General features: G+C 38.5%; 1 protein-coding gene across 1 annotated transcript in view; it reads right to left on the reverse strand.

The window, feature by feature from the left end:
- The window catches only part of cdh13 (cadherin 13, H-cadherin (heart)), a 370468-nt gene that overhangs the window by 55895 nt on the left and 297449 nt on the right, over nt 1–17124 (reverse strand). Inside the window, exon 13 of the mRNA XM_068313468.1 lies at nt 15712–15930. Within this exon, the coding sequence (XP_068169569.1) occupies nt 15712–15930 (219 nt within the window). The remainder of the gene's footprint in view (nt 1–15711; nt 15931–17124) is intronic.

Here is a 17124-nt window from a genome sequence, read left to right on the forward strand (position 1 = left end):
GTCCACATAGAGATACAAAACAAAAACATATGAGTGAGAAAATATAACTATTCAGCAACAGCAACTGTCCCATAGAATCCACGGATAATGAAAAAAAAAGAGATATAATTATATTATTTTCAAAAGATGAAAAAACAAAATCTAGCTTCTTGTTTAATTTAGCCAATATGCATTTTCATGATGTCAATATATTAGTTTTGTGTGGTCAATGAGATGTAGACTTGCAAAGATGTATATGACACAAACTTATACAACTGATAATTGTGTATACATCACCTTTCGCAAGAGATCAAATGGTACAACAGTAAGGAATTTTGAGGGAATTTTCAGTAACGCCTTTATTAAATTAGTGCAAAAGACAGACATAACTCATTCAAAATGTCATCTTTTTTAGGGTGGTCTTCCACACAAACCCATACACGCTACGTTCTTTTGATAATTGCAAGAGAAAAAAAGCAAAACTATCCAAGACCACATCCTTTGTTTTCTTCTTATACATCTTCTTTTGATGTGTAATGACAGGTTGAGAGGGTGGAGTTGACTGGAGACAAACTCGAACCTAAATAGTTAAAGCAAGACTCCTGATTCTGCAACAATCACAGATTAAAAAATGATGTTACAATAAAATAGTCAAAACACTAATAGCATTAGAAATAGATCCTAAATTCACAAAAAAACGTTTTCTCTTTTTTTATTTACTCACAGAATGGGCAACAAAAGAACTTGCAATCAAAGTACATAAGTTAATCAGAATATTTATACAATGGTAAAAAATAAAATATTTATATAATAGTTGTTTTTTTTAAGGTTTACAACGTTGCTATAAAGATATACTGCTTTCCACTCCATGACAACTAATGCAATAAAAACAGAAGCAAATCAAAGAAAAGACTCTTTACTGTCCGAATCTGAAGGCTTATGGCTACCATCTTGTCCTAAAGACCACGACCACTGAAGACAAGAAATAGGCTTTTTATTTCTTAACTCAAAGATGGAAATAAGACCAAACAGTCTGTGATGAGAAAGAAAGGAACACATCAAAAAGTGATGTGTTACTATCCCGCCCAGGATAGTAACGCAGCCTTTGCAGTATTCCCTAGCCCATCAAAAGAGGGAGAGGGGTCGATATGACAGAAATGGAGATAGAGGGCTGAGGCATATGGATTGGCTGATGTCTACACTTAGAGATGGATGAAAGAAGGAAGAAAGTGGATGAGGAAAAAAGTAAACAGAGGTAGCTATGAGAGGTAAAAGGAAAGGAGGAGGAAAAGAATGCTGGGCATTGAGCAAGTGGTTGGAGAGGAACTGAGGTGAGGCACAATATAAAATTGATTTACAGCTTTTATTTAGTTATATTATCCATATACATGACATCTCAGGCCTTCCTAAAGATGTGGCATGTTGCCTAGAATGCCAGTTGTTTGTCTTCCAGTGTACCGGTGCAGTGCCTTAATGTAAGAAAATAAAAACTGTAAAAAATAAATGGAATAATCGATGGTGGGGAAAGTACAGTGAGGAGAAGACAAATATGGGGAAATGTCAGAGAGCCAAGGGAACATGAAGAGAGGAGATGCATGAGGAATGAAGTCGGGAAGGACAGATGCAACAAAAAAAGCAAAGATGACGAGAAGAAGATGCCAGTGGGAAGCGAGCTAGGTGAGAAACTTCAACACACAGGGGTGTTATACAGCAGTTGTTCCAGTGTTTTTCTTATTGATTTATAGTGGGTGAGAAGATTCATTCTTGCTTCTTCATCTTTTTTCGTCGTATTCTTCTCTCCTAAGCCTGGGTTGCATGGTGGAGATAAGTCGATGTTCTTCAGTGTTGCAAAAAGGACTACAGGATGTTTCAGCAGAATCTACAGGCCTAGTGGTAGGACAGGGGAAAGTATGGGAAAGGAAAGACATAAGAGAGGAGGAGCTGTAAAGGGTAGGTCATCACTGAACCAGATCAATAGCAATCACTTAAAAAGGAAAGGTGAAGGTATTGAATCATTAAGGTCCAGTTAAAAGCAAACAGAGGAGTTAATAATTGTTCACTCTTTGTCCACCTTTGAGAAGAGCAATTAAGTAATTGGCTATAATGTGAAAACCCATCATGAAATTGTGTCAAAGTATACCTGAAAGTTAAGATAATATGACAGTACACATGAAATTCACCAAGCTTTTGATTTATTGTACCATCAAGAGACCTTTCCTAGTCCGGTTACAGTAACGATTATTCAGCCACCAATGTTTAACTGTTGGATACTTTTTCCCTCAGAATGAGTTTAAGTTCTGGTAGAAAGGACAACATGACCATGTGTTTGATATACATGAGAGCATCTGAGCTTTTCTCTTCCCTGCTCATGTGTAATTTTGAATGAGTGTGGATTATGAGTTCAAGTAAGGAGTCTGCATTGTCAGTCTGATACTTTGCTGGTTCAAACATGCGATACAATGTGCATAATTGCATAAATACACAAGACACATTGCAGTATGAAATGTGAGTTTATTGATTATTTATCTTCCCAGCATGTCCATTATGTCTGCTGCTTATTTCTAGCTGAATGGTTGACCAATCAGCAAAGACAGAAACACTCCTCAGTCCTTGTCACCATTTGTTCAAACCTCTCCCACGTCTCTTTTTTAAAAATTTGTTCTTTAAAAACAATGGATGCAGCAGAGATTCCCACCCCTCGACTTATGGACATTCCAGAGGTGCCACAAGTGCATCGCAGAGCCACACAAAAGACAAACAACCACTCACACACTCACACCTACAGATAATTTGGAACTAACCAATTCACCTGATGTGCATGTTTTTGGAGGTGGGAAGACAGAGAACATACAAACTCCATACAGAAAGGACTCAAACCTGAAAGCTGACCCTAACCTAATGTGCCACCTTGCCACCATTACATTTTTATATGAAATTTGATTATTTATTACTTTTGTAAAAGCAAAATTTCCCTATTTTTATATCACTCTCACAACTGATGATTGCTGAAGCACAGTATATCATTTGGTAATAAGCCATTAATGAATGGTAATTATGCAACTAATTGGTACATTTGCCGATGTTTTTAGCAAACTCTGGGTCATATCTTAAGAAAGTGGTGCAAAAGCTCTTAGTAAATTTAGCTTAAACTCAAAATAGTTTCACTTTCAACCTAGTTGGCGGTAAGACTATAGAAAGAACTTTCCACTTATAGGAAACCAATAGATTTGTGAATAAGACTGCTTCACTAATGCAGTATTTGCGACATAAGATATAAGCCAATTTCTCTCTTAAATCAAAACCTGTTAAATATTTCATTGGCCCTGTATCGCCATCACACTCTCCAGCCCTGGAGGACAGACGGGAGGGTTGGACTGCATGATAACTACCAGATAAAATTATCATTAATAGTGGAAGTATTCCAAGATAACCTAATATTACATTACAGAATAGCAAAGCAGAGTGAGGACTGTACGTATACCATGAGATAAGTTTTAGTTTTCACATAGGTTTAATGCTAAACTCTCACTAGTGTTGTACAGTCAAGACACTCCATATCCTCTTTGAGTCCTGACATAATATGACCCAAAGGTCAACCAAACACAATACCTATGAATAAATTGTGTTCACCAATAAAACTGATTAAAATGACATCCCAAGATTGAGGCAATTTCAATCGTCACAATCATTTTAGCAAAATTGTAAACAAAATGAACCGTAAACGTGCTGATCCACATTGGCATGTTTCCAAGTGGTTTGGGATTTAGAGAAGGAAATCCTTCAAGCATTTTTGAATGTTCACAGCTTTATTATTTGTTGCAGGCAAAGTTTAGCTCCTGTATGCATGTGAACGCTGAGTATGGCTCCTGCAGTGTTTTATAAATGAGACCCCAAGTGTACCTTAAGTATTCTGCCTTACTTAACAGGATTACCATGCCGTGCCTTTTAATGCAAATCTAGCAAAATGCATGCAACAAAATATGGTGTAAAACAACCTATTTGGATGTGGCAATTTGTCATAGCTAGTTCTTTTTTCTAAAGGGTTTACTGTTGCATTATGTGCTCTGCATTTCTTTTGTGAGTGCAAGAGTGGGTTACACAGTTGTTGTCACTGCTGGTGGTCATAGCTCTTGTGTGCTTTGTTTAGTAAGTTGGCAGTCAGCATCAGTCAGACTAACTCATGCGTTTCGACTATTGACACGGCAATATGTCTTTCTCTTTGCTGTCTTTGTGTCTGGCTATTTCTATTTGTCCACATCGCTTTTGTTTCAAGGAGACTTGGGAACACTTTTGAAGACTTACAACAAATTTCTCAGACAGCCTCAAGTGAATTGTGAAGCGCACTTAAAATTGTTATGCCTGAATAACTGGTATGGTGGGGAACAATTGATTTTTCTTTTTCCATTGTCTTTCTTTAAAAACTTACCCCTTTCATTTTGCTCATGCCCAAAATAAATTTAGAGACAAACTCAAAGATATTCAGAACCTACATATGTTTTTTTTTTTGGCAAAACTAATGAGACTTAACATGAAGAGCTGGATAGATAAGATCCAGCTCTTCATGTTAGGTAACCTGAGTTTGATTGAACCGTAGGGGTTTGGTGAGTCAGTCTCAGGGGTTTGGCGGAGACGGGGATCAAGACAAAACACCTGACACATCGTGTCGGGTGTTTTTGCCGAACATACACGAATCATTGTGTACGTTTGACACAAGGTGTCAATTCATGATGACACGCCCCCCTTAGCCATCACTGATTGCAGGTGATCACGTGACGATACATTGATTAGCCTACCTGTGCTACAGCGGATTATGAGCACTCAGTAGTCGATTTATGCCTGTCAGGTTGGTACGTCATCTGATTGCTTTCTTAATATATTAATTAATAGTAACTATGTTGAGTAAAAAAAGAAAGCGGTCGGACGAATATGTGCAACGTGAATTTACATGTACTGTATAAAGGAATGTGATGGGAGTCAGTGTTCTGTATGATTTGCAATGTCAAGTTGAGCAACTCTAGTCTGGCATTGGCAAAAATAAAGGAACACTTCCTTCAGCTGCATGGAAAACAAAAGAAACAGACTTTGCTGTGAAAATAACATAAGAGTAGCACTTGCTAAGGTGAAGCCATGCATATCTGAACTGGTCTCTCAATAACAACAGCAGAAGTCACACTGATTTGCAGGTAGGTCATTTTATGTGAGTTCATGCACTGTCTTGGTTTTGTTCTTTGAAAAAAGGTGACATTAATGCACAATTCATGTCTTAAATTTGAAAAAAAAAAATTACTAAAGAACAGTTTGGTGAGTGAGCATATGAAACCAGCAGGGTTCAGTACCTCCAACAAGGTTAAGAACCACTGCTTTAATGTATGAATACCCAGCACAATGTTTTCATGTGTCTGTGTAGGTTCTCAGTTATCCAGGTCATGGTTATCCAAAGCTGTTTAAGTCAATCCACTGGACCTCTGATAATGTTTTTGTGTATTTTTACATTATGAAAAAAAATACTAAAATGATTGCAGAATGTAAACGGTCTCTGTCACTCTACACCATATAAAATCCCCTTGTGCCAGAAAGTGAAACGATTTCCATTTCATAACGCCAGACAGAAAGAAATACATTTTGACATCCTCTTTTTCTTTTGGAGTGTTAAAATGACCTAATAGAATATTACAGCACATTCACTGATGTTGACTTATCTTACTGTCTCTAGTTATCGTGAGTCTCTTTGGGTAAAAGCATCAGCTTAATGTGGAAAATGTAAATTTAACAAGCTGTGGGAGACGAGCAAAATCAAAAGGGATACTGGAGGGAGCAGAAAGCTTTTTTCAGCCTGTCTAATTGCTGAGAGGATAGAAGTGTGGCAGTTGATTATCCCAGGTATGTCATGCCTGCCAGACAAAAAAACAACAGCATTGCACCAAGAAGGAGAAACGTTGCAGAGAAAGGTAACACTGATGATAATAAACACTGATAAGCATCCAAAAATTTAATAATGAGTGATTGAAATATAATGATTAGACTAAGGTGAAAGTATATTCTTGGGCCAGAATAGACCTCATTAAATTGTGTTGCAAATTCTGATAATGGGGCAGAGAATATGAAGTACTTTCATGAAAATCACTTTCAATGCTGATCTGCTGATAATTCTCATCGGCAGATCAGCATTGATCTGTTACTGTTTCAGCAGTAACTTTTCCATCTATGTTTATTCTCTAAGCACCTATCAATATTATTTGATTATTTCTTTGAGTTGGCATTATCACTCGGCATTTAAATCACCTTAACACACAGCATGTGGAATGAAATCAGGTCATTAGGGTTGAGCTGGGTACTCGTTTCAGATGAGTATCCGGTTCAGATAATGCATTTTTGATGAGTACGAGCATGAACAGTGATACCTCTACTTACGAATGACTCTACTTACGAAATTTTCTACTTACGAAATTTCTCAGCAGGAAAATATTACCTCTACTTACGAAAGAAATTTCGACTTACGTAATGTAAAAACACAGTATTGGCTGATATTCGAATCTCCCAGTTTCCTGAACGCAACATTCTCATAGTTGCTCTGCCATTGGCTATTACCTATTACGTATCTTCCTGGCATCCCATTGGCTAAGAGGGATGTCACTCCAGCTCTGTGTGGAGCTAGAACGGTGCTTATGGAGTGTCTCGGCATTCGGCACTCGACCCGTGAGGTAGACTGATAGTTTTGCGCAAATATAGTAACTTTTTTCAGTACGTATTCGCTATGGACCCCAAGAAAGTGGCGGAGAAAAGAGGAAAAGAAAAGACGAAGAAAAGAGTTTTTTCGTCTACATAAACAAAGCAAGAGATAATAGAAGAGCATGAAGGAGATGCGTTTGGTTGATCTCGCAAAAGAATATCGCCAAAAATCTACAATCACACGTTATTAAAACAAAAGGAAGTTTAAGGAGTTTAAGGCATCCCGTGGGTGGTTGGAGAAGGTCAGAAGGAGGACTGGAATTCACTCTGTTGTTCGGCATTGTGAGATAGGAGCGCATGAACCAAAGAGGCCAAAAAACAATGGGGACAGCTGTTAAAAGGTAAATGACCATCATTTTTATTCTTTACTCTATTCTTTGTTTTTTACGTTATGCACAACTCTCATTTATTGTGTAATAATCTAATCGTAACATGTACTTGTTACATGTTTTGATGCATTTTTATGCTTTATAAAACATTTAAGTCGGAATTTTTGTGGGCTTGGAACAGATTAGGGCATTTGCATGGAAAACACGTCTCTACTTACGTAATTTTCTACTAACATAATTTCTTCCAGAACCAATTAATTTCGTAAGTAGAAGTACCACTGTACTAGTAAAACTCGTCAATACTCGTGCTCGTACATTCATTCGTTTTCCTGATCGCTTCATCCACATGTGAGGGTCATGGGGAGCTGGAGCCTATCCCAGCATGCATAGCTGAAGGAAAATCCTCAGAACCGACTGTCTTCACGCTCTGTGATTGGCTAGTCACACACAGCGCCCGCCCCTCCCTGCAGAGACAGTACAGAGACACTCTGCCCCACTCTTGCACACACACACAGATATTGATGGATCTGTGGCTTCACTGTAGCTCATTTTGCTTTCTTCAGCTTTCTTGCCTCTATTTTGGTCTATTTTAGGTAACTTGGTGAACTTGTTTCTCGTTTTGTTGCACTTATGCATTGCTTTTAACTAAACAGAGCTGAAAACTGCTCTTGTCGCATCGTTCAACGCCTCCACTCCAATTTTTTTTTTTATCTGCTTGCTTAGTTTGGCACTTTTTCACTTCAGTTCAAATTATTAATTTATATACTGTATAGATATTTTAACTATTACATAGCGAGCACACATATACGCACACACATACGCACACACACGCACGCACACACGCACACACACACACACACACACACACGCACACACAAACAAACACACACACACACACACACACACACACATGGAAAAACAGACACACACCTTAATAAACTTTGTTCAACTTTGTGTGAAAAAAATGGCAAGAACATTAGGTGGTGAAAATAAACAAATTATTGAGAAAAACAGTTTGATCATAAAATTAAATTTGAAAAAAATTTTAAAAAGAAAGAAATTTGAAAGTCATGTTGACTATGACAATTCTTTTTCATGCATACTTTGTAGTTTATAATTTCCTATTGCATGCATTGTATTCATTCTGAGTTCATAAAAAAAAACTTGTTCTGTCAATAGTTCCTTTACTATTGCGATCAAAAACATTGAATCTCAATTCTGAGGCTGTTCTCTAAACATTCATACACTTAAGAATATTCATGTTCTGAGTTCATAAAAAACTTGTTCTGTAAATAGTTCTCTTACTTTTGTAATCAAAAACATTGATTTTAATCTCAGTTTTGAGGCTGTTATGTAAATAGTTTTAAAGTAAACAATAAATATGGTAACTTCTGATCAATTCATATCAATTTCAGACTTAAAATAATGTGCCGAGTGTGGTCAAACCACACTCACTTCCGGTTGAAGCCCCGCCCATTACGAGTACAGATACGGCTACAGATACAGATAGTGGTGTACTCGCTCATCCCTACAGGTCATATTTGGAGAAAATATTGAAATATTTGTTTGTTTTTTGCACAACAAAACCAGACATCACTTGTTTTCTTTCTTTTCAGAGGGTCTTGAAAAACTGCCTAATTGCTGAGAGAATACTTTTGAACTTTTGCACTCTTGCGCCGCAATTTTTGTTACTATCACTTGTTAATTCAGATACCATGAATTTATAGAGTTGATTTCTCAAGCGAGTATTCTGTGTCACAGAAAAAAAATGAAATGAGCAGAACTTAGGTCTTACAAACTTTTAATAGAACAGTGACAGCTCAAACACAAAGTTGGTGATGGCTGCGTTCCATATTCAAGCCTAACTGAAACTGAACTGGCAAACGGTTCTAGATTGAGAAGATTCAAATATTACGTTTCGAGTTTTTCTACATATCCCCTCTGGAATAGATCTCCTGTCTAATTCTACAGGAGCTGCTAAAAACCAGACTGTACGCTATAATGAGGTCATTCGTTTTGTATCGTTCACGCTCCTGTTGTCAACAAATAGCCCATACATTTTTATAGATTTTTATTTCACTGGAGATTTTATGTGGAAAAGTCACTGTTAGTGTTTAACAGATGTACCAGAAAATGTACAAACAAATCATTCATAATGCATGAATAAAACATGAGTAGAGTCTGCAGCAACAACTTCACATTCATTTACAATTTATGATGCCTTAAGCATCACTTGCTACCAATCAACAAATAATTTATATATCTTTAGAGCAAATGTGGCGACTTTTAGGGGTTTTAAAAAGGTAAAATGTGCAGTTTACATATTAACATGGGATAATAATGTAATGTTTATGCCCTAGCAGTTTAATTATACATCTATGAATCAGACTGATGCCATAATTCATTGTTTATAATAGATTAGGTAACTTGATTATCAGCTTTTGTCTCCCCTTTTTGAATAAATTTTGTGTTTTAGTTCAGAGACCAAAACCCTCCCCAGCTTGACCTGCAGGCAGAAACCTCTACAATGAGCTCTCCTCAAAAGAAGCAGTGAAAATTCTGTATTTTTACAAGCATAAATAAGACCATAAACATCCTGTCTCTGTATCTGGAAGGGGATTAGAGTAGAACTAGAGACGGAAGGGAAAAAGTGTCTGTCAGGGTGAAGCAAAGGATCAGAGAAAAATGGTATTGACTAAAACCCCAAAAGGATTTAGTTAAATTAGTGACATCTGAGCTGGGAGTTGCTTTGTTGTGTTTAATGGTAAATGCTTTGTTTTTACCTCACCACCCCACACTAGGTCTCTCTCTCATTTATTCCTTGAATTACATTATTACGTCTGTCAAAATTACTGAGACATGCAGATGGAAGCGGTTCTTTGCAGTGCATTACAACTGCAGACAAGCCCATAATCCGGCATGAAAAAGATTATAGCAGGAGTTTGAGCTTGTAAACCTTCATAAATTGAGCACACACAGAGAGAATTGGTGCAGTACTAAATGAAATTAAGTTATGTTTGTGTTTGTAAACATGTAAGTGGCAGGTAGAAAATAAAAAAAGGTATCAGTGTCTGCTCACTTGGAGAGGTTCATTTCATCTCCTTTTTTAGATCCCCAATAGGACAAATTGACACACGGAGCAAAAGCACATTAAATCTGCAAAGTCCAGTGTTGTCCTCAACACTTATACTGTACATGCCAAACACATTATGGAAGACTTATTTCCATCAGCCACATATTTTAAAATTTAATTTTAAATGGCAGTGGGCTGCTGCAGATAGATAATGCCGGTATTGCACAGAGCACTTCAGTACACATCTGTGGTGATAGGGGGCAGTGTGGTCATCTGTGTTGATTCACCAATTGTGAGCAGCATTACCTACTAAAACAGAGCATTTCTGTCTGATATCACGTCTGAAACTAGTGCTATGAGTAGCTGTCCTTTCTCTATGTAACCGCAGCATATGGGAGCACAAATAACCTGCAAAGCATTTCGCCCAATTAGGAAGTCTTACCTCAGGTGAACAATGGATGCTTTCACATCTCCTAGCATGCCTTACCGCAGGGCTACGACATTGTATCGTAATTGATCTTGACTGTATTGTAAAAATCTGAGTGTGTGTATGTGTGTGCGTGCACTTGATGTGTTTGAGAGTCTTTGACATTCTGATCACAAAAGAAATGCTTACAATGGAAGGGGTCAAAGTAGGCCCATGTAAAGCCACAGGATTTAACCACAAATCCTACAATAAGGGTCTAGTATGAATTATAAGACATGTTGGCACACACAGACACTCTCTTGCCTTCTCTCTCCATCCTACAAGTTTACATACATTATTTACGGGTCTCAACAGCAACCATTCCCAGAGGAGTGTCATATTACTAGCTAGGATAGGAAGCCAGTGAGAACATGTCTCTACTTTAGGCAGTGTTGTGAAACTGAGATGCGCAAAGATGCTCATGGAGGGCTATCATCTGTCTGAGACAGGTGAAAGAAGCAGCACTGTTTTCTCCAGTCTCAACAAGCAGGCTTCCCAGCTCACAGATCATTTCAGTCTCTTTGCTTCCAGTAAATACAGAAGAAAAGAAATCTGTCATTCGGGGAGAAATTATCTTTTTATTCAAACAAAATTTCTATGCACTCTGCATCTTTCAGTCTTGGTTTTAAGAACTAAAAAAAAATAGCTTGAATCACTTGAATCACTAAAATGCAGGAGTGAATTTTTCACTTGGATTTTAAAACAAAGATCTTGGTACACATTCTCTCTTCCCCTTCAGGAACACAAAAATACCTTACCAACAGTCCAAATACAAACACAAAAAAATAGCAACTGTTACTGAGATCATGGATCAGATGTCCTCTTTTCAGCTCCAGTTAGTTATTCTCTTGTGTTACATAGTAAATTGCTTCAGACATGGAAACCTATTTCTGGTATAACATTAAAACACATTTCATTGATACAGTAAGATTTGGTTTGACAAGGTAATGTAAGAAATGTAGTCCTTGGTGTAAATCCACTGGCATTTTCTTTCATTTGTTGAGGTCAGAGTTTTTAATTTATTTCCAAGGTTTGTCTCTCATTTCTGGATACTTCGTACAGCCTCTTTTTAGTTCTATCTGGATTTACTTCGACCTTTAATTCCCTCTGTCCTTGTTGGATGTTGTGTGTTTGCACTCTCTCTTTCCTCATGTCTGGATTCCGTTTCTCATGTTCCTCTCACTTCCGCTATACCCGCCAAGTTTCTCACTCCATTTTCCTTCCTCACTGATTGTTTTCCACCTGCCTCCAATTTTCTCCTCTCTTGTTAGCCACCTGTTCCTGGTTGTCTCCTTACTGGTTATTTAAGTCTGCCCCCCCCCCCCTTTCATTCTGAATCATTGCTGGTGACCAGTGCCAATATTGTGTCCTGCGTGTCTCCAGGGTTCTCCTCATGTTCTCCTCTGCTGACTTGTTGCAAAATTATTTGACATCTACAGATTTCTTGTTCATACCTCTTTGATGTACCAATATTTGCATTTCCTTTGTGGATCTGTTCTTGCTAGTCTATTACCACTTTATTAATTGATTTAGCATTTTTCCCTCCCTGTTTATGTTGATCCCAAGTTAGCATATTGATTAAATATCATTTGATCACCTCATCTTTTGTCTACTGTATTTTGTTTTGTTTTTGAAACTGCATTTTACTGACTGCGGCATATTGCATAGTTTTATTAACAGCAATCACTAACCACCATCAGACATATCTTCTATGTCATTGTTGGTTTTAACTTTCTAAATTGCATAACATCAAAGCAATTTCCATTTCCCTTTTTGGCACAATTGCCACTAATGATACCTTTTTCCTGCAGATGAGGCATTTCAGTATCTGACAGTTTTCTTGTCAGATGATTGGTTGCTTCAGATCTCTTTTCTGGCAGAGGTTGGGCCATTTTATCAGTAGCACTAGTTGTTTTAAGCTCTGCGTATGACAAATCTCTCAAATGATTGCGCTTGCACATTGTTTAACTGCTGTGCACCTCATAGGAACATCTCACTCACAATTACTATGAAAAGCCACTGATGAGATCTGCTATATAATTTTTTCAATTTAGCATTTTACAATTAACAAAAAATGTAGATTGCGATCCTCTTCTGTTATGATGCTTTTATCTTGCATGTAGTTCAAAAAAATCAGTCATTGATCTGTTTATGGATAACAATGCTAAATAATTCCTGACACTAAACTGGACTGGATTTCGCTTCTTTTTCTAAGTTACAGTCTTATCTACAGGTGCACTTTTGCCTCCTGCTGAACTTGAAGGGGCAGGTCCTAATTGCAAATAATTGAGAAATTTGATAAACTGATCATGGGAAACATAAATGAGGTCAAACGTTACAATCACTGCTTTGTACTGAAAATTAATAAGTTTGATTTCTTTTTTTTAGTATATAAAAGTTCTAGTTCACAGTTATGTTTAATATAATTATGAAACGTTATTTGAAGCTCTTATGATACAGTCTTTACCTTGCTATGACAAATCATTTGTCAGGGTTATTTGCATATGAAACAAGGCAGTCAGAGACTGCAACATCTCGCGACACTACTGAATTCAACATTTTACCCTGACCTACACATTTTTGTGCCTCTGGCTTTCTGAAAATGTTGGTTTTTGTTTTGTGATTATATCTCATCAGGTTTCAGAGATGTGTTACTAAAAAGGTATACACTGCGCCCTCATTCCTTGCTGTTAATGCGTTCCAGGAACCACACACAATTAACAAATTCCGCGATAGAGCGACAAAAAATTTATCTTATAATTTACGGTAATTTAAACATTTATGAACCCTCTCCTTACTGATATCAAACCACATTCTATCTGTATTAACTTTTCCGACACTGTATTAGCTTTTATCGACTGTTTAAAGCACTTCTGTGTCTCACGGAAGTCAGAGACTCACAGAACGTAGCGCACTTCCGGATGCCTTCAGCCAATAGAATGCACGTACGGTATCACGTGACTGCCTTCCAAAAATCTAAAATGAGGTGAAGTCGCGAGCGTTGATGCGTGAATGTGCGAGGGTGCACTGTAAAAGTGAAAATTTTGACCTTGTCTCCCTGAATGTAACGCCTTTTGTCTTTCTATCTTATCTTGTTCCTGAGATATGTGCAAAAGAATGTACAAAAGTTGAAATTTGATCTTGACCTTGTTTTCTTAAGGTCATCATTTCCTTTTCATCCTCTTCGCTGCCCGAGTAATGTGCTTTTTCATTCATGTTCCTATCTGCAATGGTTGTGAAGATATTTGATAGACGGACGGACAGACGAACACTCAAACACTGACAATTACAATACACCACCGGTTCGCGGGATGTAATGAAAGGGATCATACTGAAATGAAGGGAACATTAAGTAACGAGCCACAGCCAAAGAAATAAAGAAATCCACTGCATTCTGACCACATATACCCCTGTAGCCTGGTGGGCAAAAATAGAGAAAAACAGAAGGGTTTAATCTCTGCACCTTTATTCTTATTTTCCCCCATCCTTTCCCTCTGGCTCCTTCATTCTCCTTCCCTTCATCTCTCTCCTGCAGGGTCAGAGTTCAGTTTGGCCATAAAGGACTTGAAACAGGATGCTTTTTGTCAGTCTGACAAACTATACATTGGAGTGATCAGCTTCTGCTATCTGTCACCTAACACAGCTGTCTGGGCATTCATGTATGCATTTGTATATTGTCTGCTTCTGTCTTGATGGAACCTGTGTTGTTCAGTTTTAATACCTTCTCAGATTCTCTCTCTGTTCTTAAGCCTCCAGCTAAAGCATAACAGTGCTCACTGTTCCTTCTATTTTGGGTGTGCTAACATCCTTGCGGTTCAAATGAATGGACAGGAAAACAGGACTAGACAACCCAAGAAACCTGTCATGTGAAGCAGCTCTTTGGTTAATGAATGCCACTGTCTGTCACAGCGCTATTTACAGTGGAGTAATGAATGCTGCTCGTTCAGAGCAAAAGGGCATCTGCAGAGAAGACTCTTAATGTCATCAAGGCATGTCAACCAATTATCATGCTTTGTATTGCAGACACAAAAGCATCTGCGACAGCGACCACAAATAATAAAATATTTCAAAAAATTAGTGCAAAAACCCAGCTGTGCCAGCTGAGAGGCTTTCATAACAACAACTATGAAAACTTCCTGAGAGGTGGTTGTTTGCTTGCAAACGCTGACACAGCATCAGCTTATGCTCATGATTACTGTGTTGCACTGAATGTGTGACTACTGGTCTTTCACTGCTGGAGTTGCTTTTTTACTAAGTATTTTCTGTCTTATGAATCACTAGTTATCAAACATAGCTCTCAGGTAAGTGACTGCATTACAAGATTATGAGCTAATGAGTCTGGTTGGGTGCAGCCTTATATGCAAGGGCGTTCTATATATAGCACAGTCATCCGATATGAATGAGTACTTGGATAAAAGACATGCAACACTAGATAGATTGATCCGTGCCTTAAGAGGATCGATAAGTAATGCTAGATGCAAGGATTTGTATGCAGAGAAAAAAAGACAACGAAATGCAGACATTCTGCCTGTAAGCAAAGGATTATGGAGGGAATACAGCTGATTGCTAAACAGGGAGAAAACAAAATAGAGGGTGCCACAAGTGAGGGAAAACAGTAGAAGAGACAGATGAGGAATGAGTGACAGGAAACAAGGGAGAACATTCCGGCAGGGGTGACAGACAGGACATGTAATACGAAGAAAGAAGATGTTAGGATCAATAGAACAAAACAGAAAAAGATGGCAAAAGAAGATGGAAAGCTCTGGTTAAACATTCCACAGTACAACAAAATCAGCTGAAGAACCATTTCAAAAAGTTTTTATTTTTCCCTTCCCATCCTTCCCCCATCATTAATTTTGTTTCTTCCCATATGTAGTCCTCGTTTTCTCCTCTTTGCCCACTCTCACCATCTATTTGCAGTACCATGCCGCCGGCATACAGCCAGCCCGATTATGGAGTTGCAAATGATTTCCTTCCCACCAAAGTAGCCATTGAATGTCTTGCCTTACTTTTGTGTAGTGAATGGAAGAGGATGCATTATTCATGCTATCACTAAAATCTCAAATGACATATTCAGAAATAAATGAAAAAAAGGGTTCTCATTGTTTGTGTGTTTTCGTGTTGTCAGTACTTACAGAGTGGGGTGAGCAGGAGTGTTGCGAGCAGCATGAAAAGGCTGACATGGTGGGAGTGGGCAGAGCTGCAGTGCATCTTGTTCTTCTTGCAGACGCACACTTGAACTTTGACTTCTGTGCTGTTTGACAACGGGGGCTCTCCTGAGTCGGTGATGATCAACGGGAGCTGGTAGTTGGCTTTCTTCAGACTGTGTAAAAGCATGATCTGGGAGTGTGTGGCTGTGGGAAGGGGGGAGAGTGGACACACAGAAGAGTTTTAATAAAGTGGATGAACATTCTGCATGTATTGTCCATCTAGTCCTCATTCACAGTTGCTTATTTTGCAAAGCAGAACTAAATATGGGTATTATAGAGCAAAACTTCTATGCTTGAAGTAACTGTTTCTCAGGCTATTCTTGACAACTGGAGCGACAAAAATTGGCACCACTTAAGTTGCAAAAGCTGGTTACATTTCGTTGCATCATGCCAAAGACTTTCTTCAGCAGCACCAAGGAATGTGCTGCAGACGCTTCACGCTGAAATGTGCCATAATATGCAAAGCTACACATTGCTTTGAATGTCAACTAAGTTGGCGTTTTGGTTCTGTATTTAACGGGAAAACAAATTTTGAAACAAGCAACAGGGATCGACAGACAGCATTTTGCGAAAGCTGATGCTCTTCATTTGAAAAGAAAACATCTCCATCTCCCTGGCCTCATCAGCAGAGATGATTCACTATAGAGTGGTGTCTGACCCTGCCCTGAAAGCTTATCCATGAGGGACAAATCAACTGAGTGCTGGTGTCTCTCAGTATAAGCAGACAGAATCTTCTATTAATTTTACATGGCAGAATGCAGAAGTAAAGGAGAAAAAAGTTTAGATTTCATCAGGCCTCCCCTGCCTAAAATCTCAACTTGGATTTTTTTCCTCCCATACTTCGTTATCTCCCCCTTTTCCTGTTTCTGTTCCCCTTTCCTGGTGCTACCTGTTTTATTTAATTCAAGATGTATTCTGATGCTCCCTTTACAGAACACCTTGGGGCGGTAGTTGCTCAGTGGTAGAGCAGATGGTAGCGCATGTCATCCAATGCTCCTGAGATTGGTGGTTCGATTCCTGCTCCTGCCCAAAAAAACACCTGGACAGTGAGCTGACAGTAGGGGGTGTCAGTTCACCTCTGGAGCACTGCTGAGGCACCCTTGAGCAAGGTGCCGTCCCCCTTTACAAGTTGCTCATCTGGGGCGATCCACAAAGGGGCTGCGCGCCACTCTACCTCTCCCTGCATGCCCACAAGCCCCTTTGGGTGTGTGTGTGCTACAAGGGCCTGTACAAAGCAACATGTATGCATTTGTTTTAAGTATTTATTAACTAGACAGTCCTGCTCTTTGCAAATTACATGTGAGGCTTTCTGCCTTCATGTTTTTGGTAATAATCAAC

This window comes from Antennarius striatus, chromosome 4 (assembly GCF_040054535.1).
Source record: "Antennarius striatus isolate MH-2024 chromosome 4, ASM4005453v1, whole genome shotgun sequence".
NCBI classification, from domain to species: domain Eukaryota; kingdom Metazoa; phylum Chordata; class Actinopteri; order Lophiiformes; family Antennariidae; genus Antennarius; species Antennarius striatus.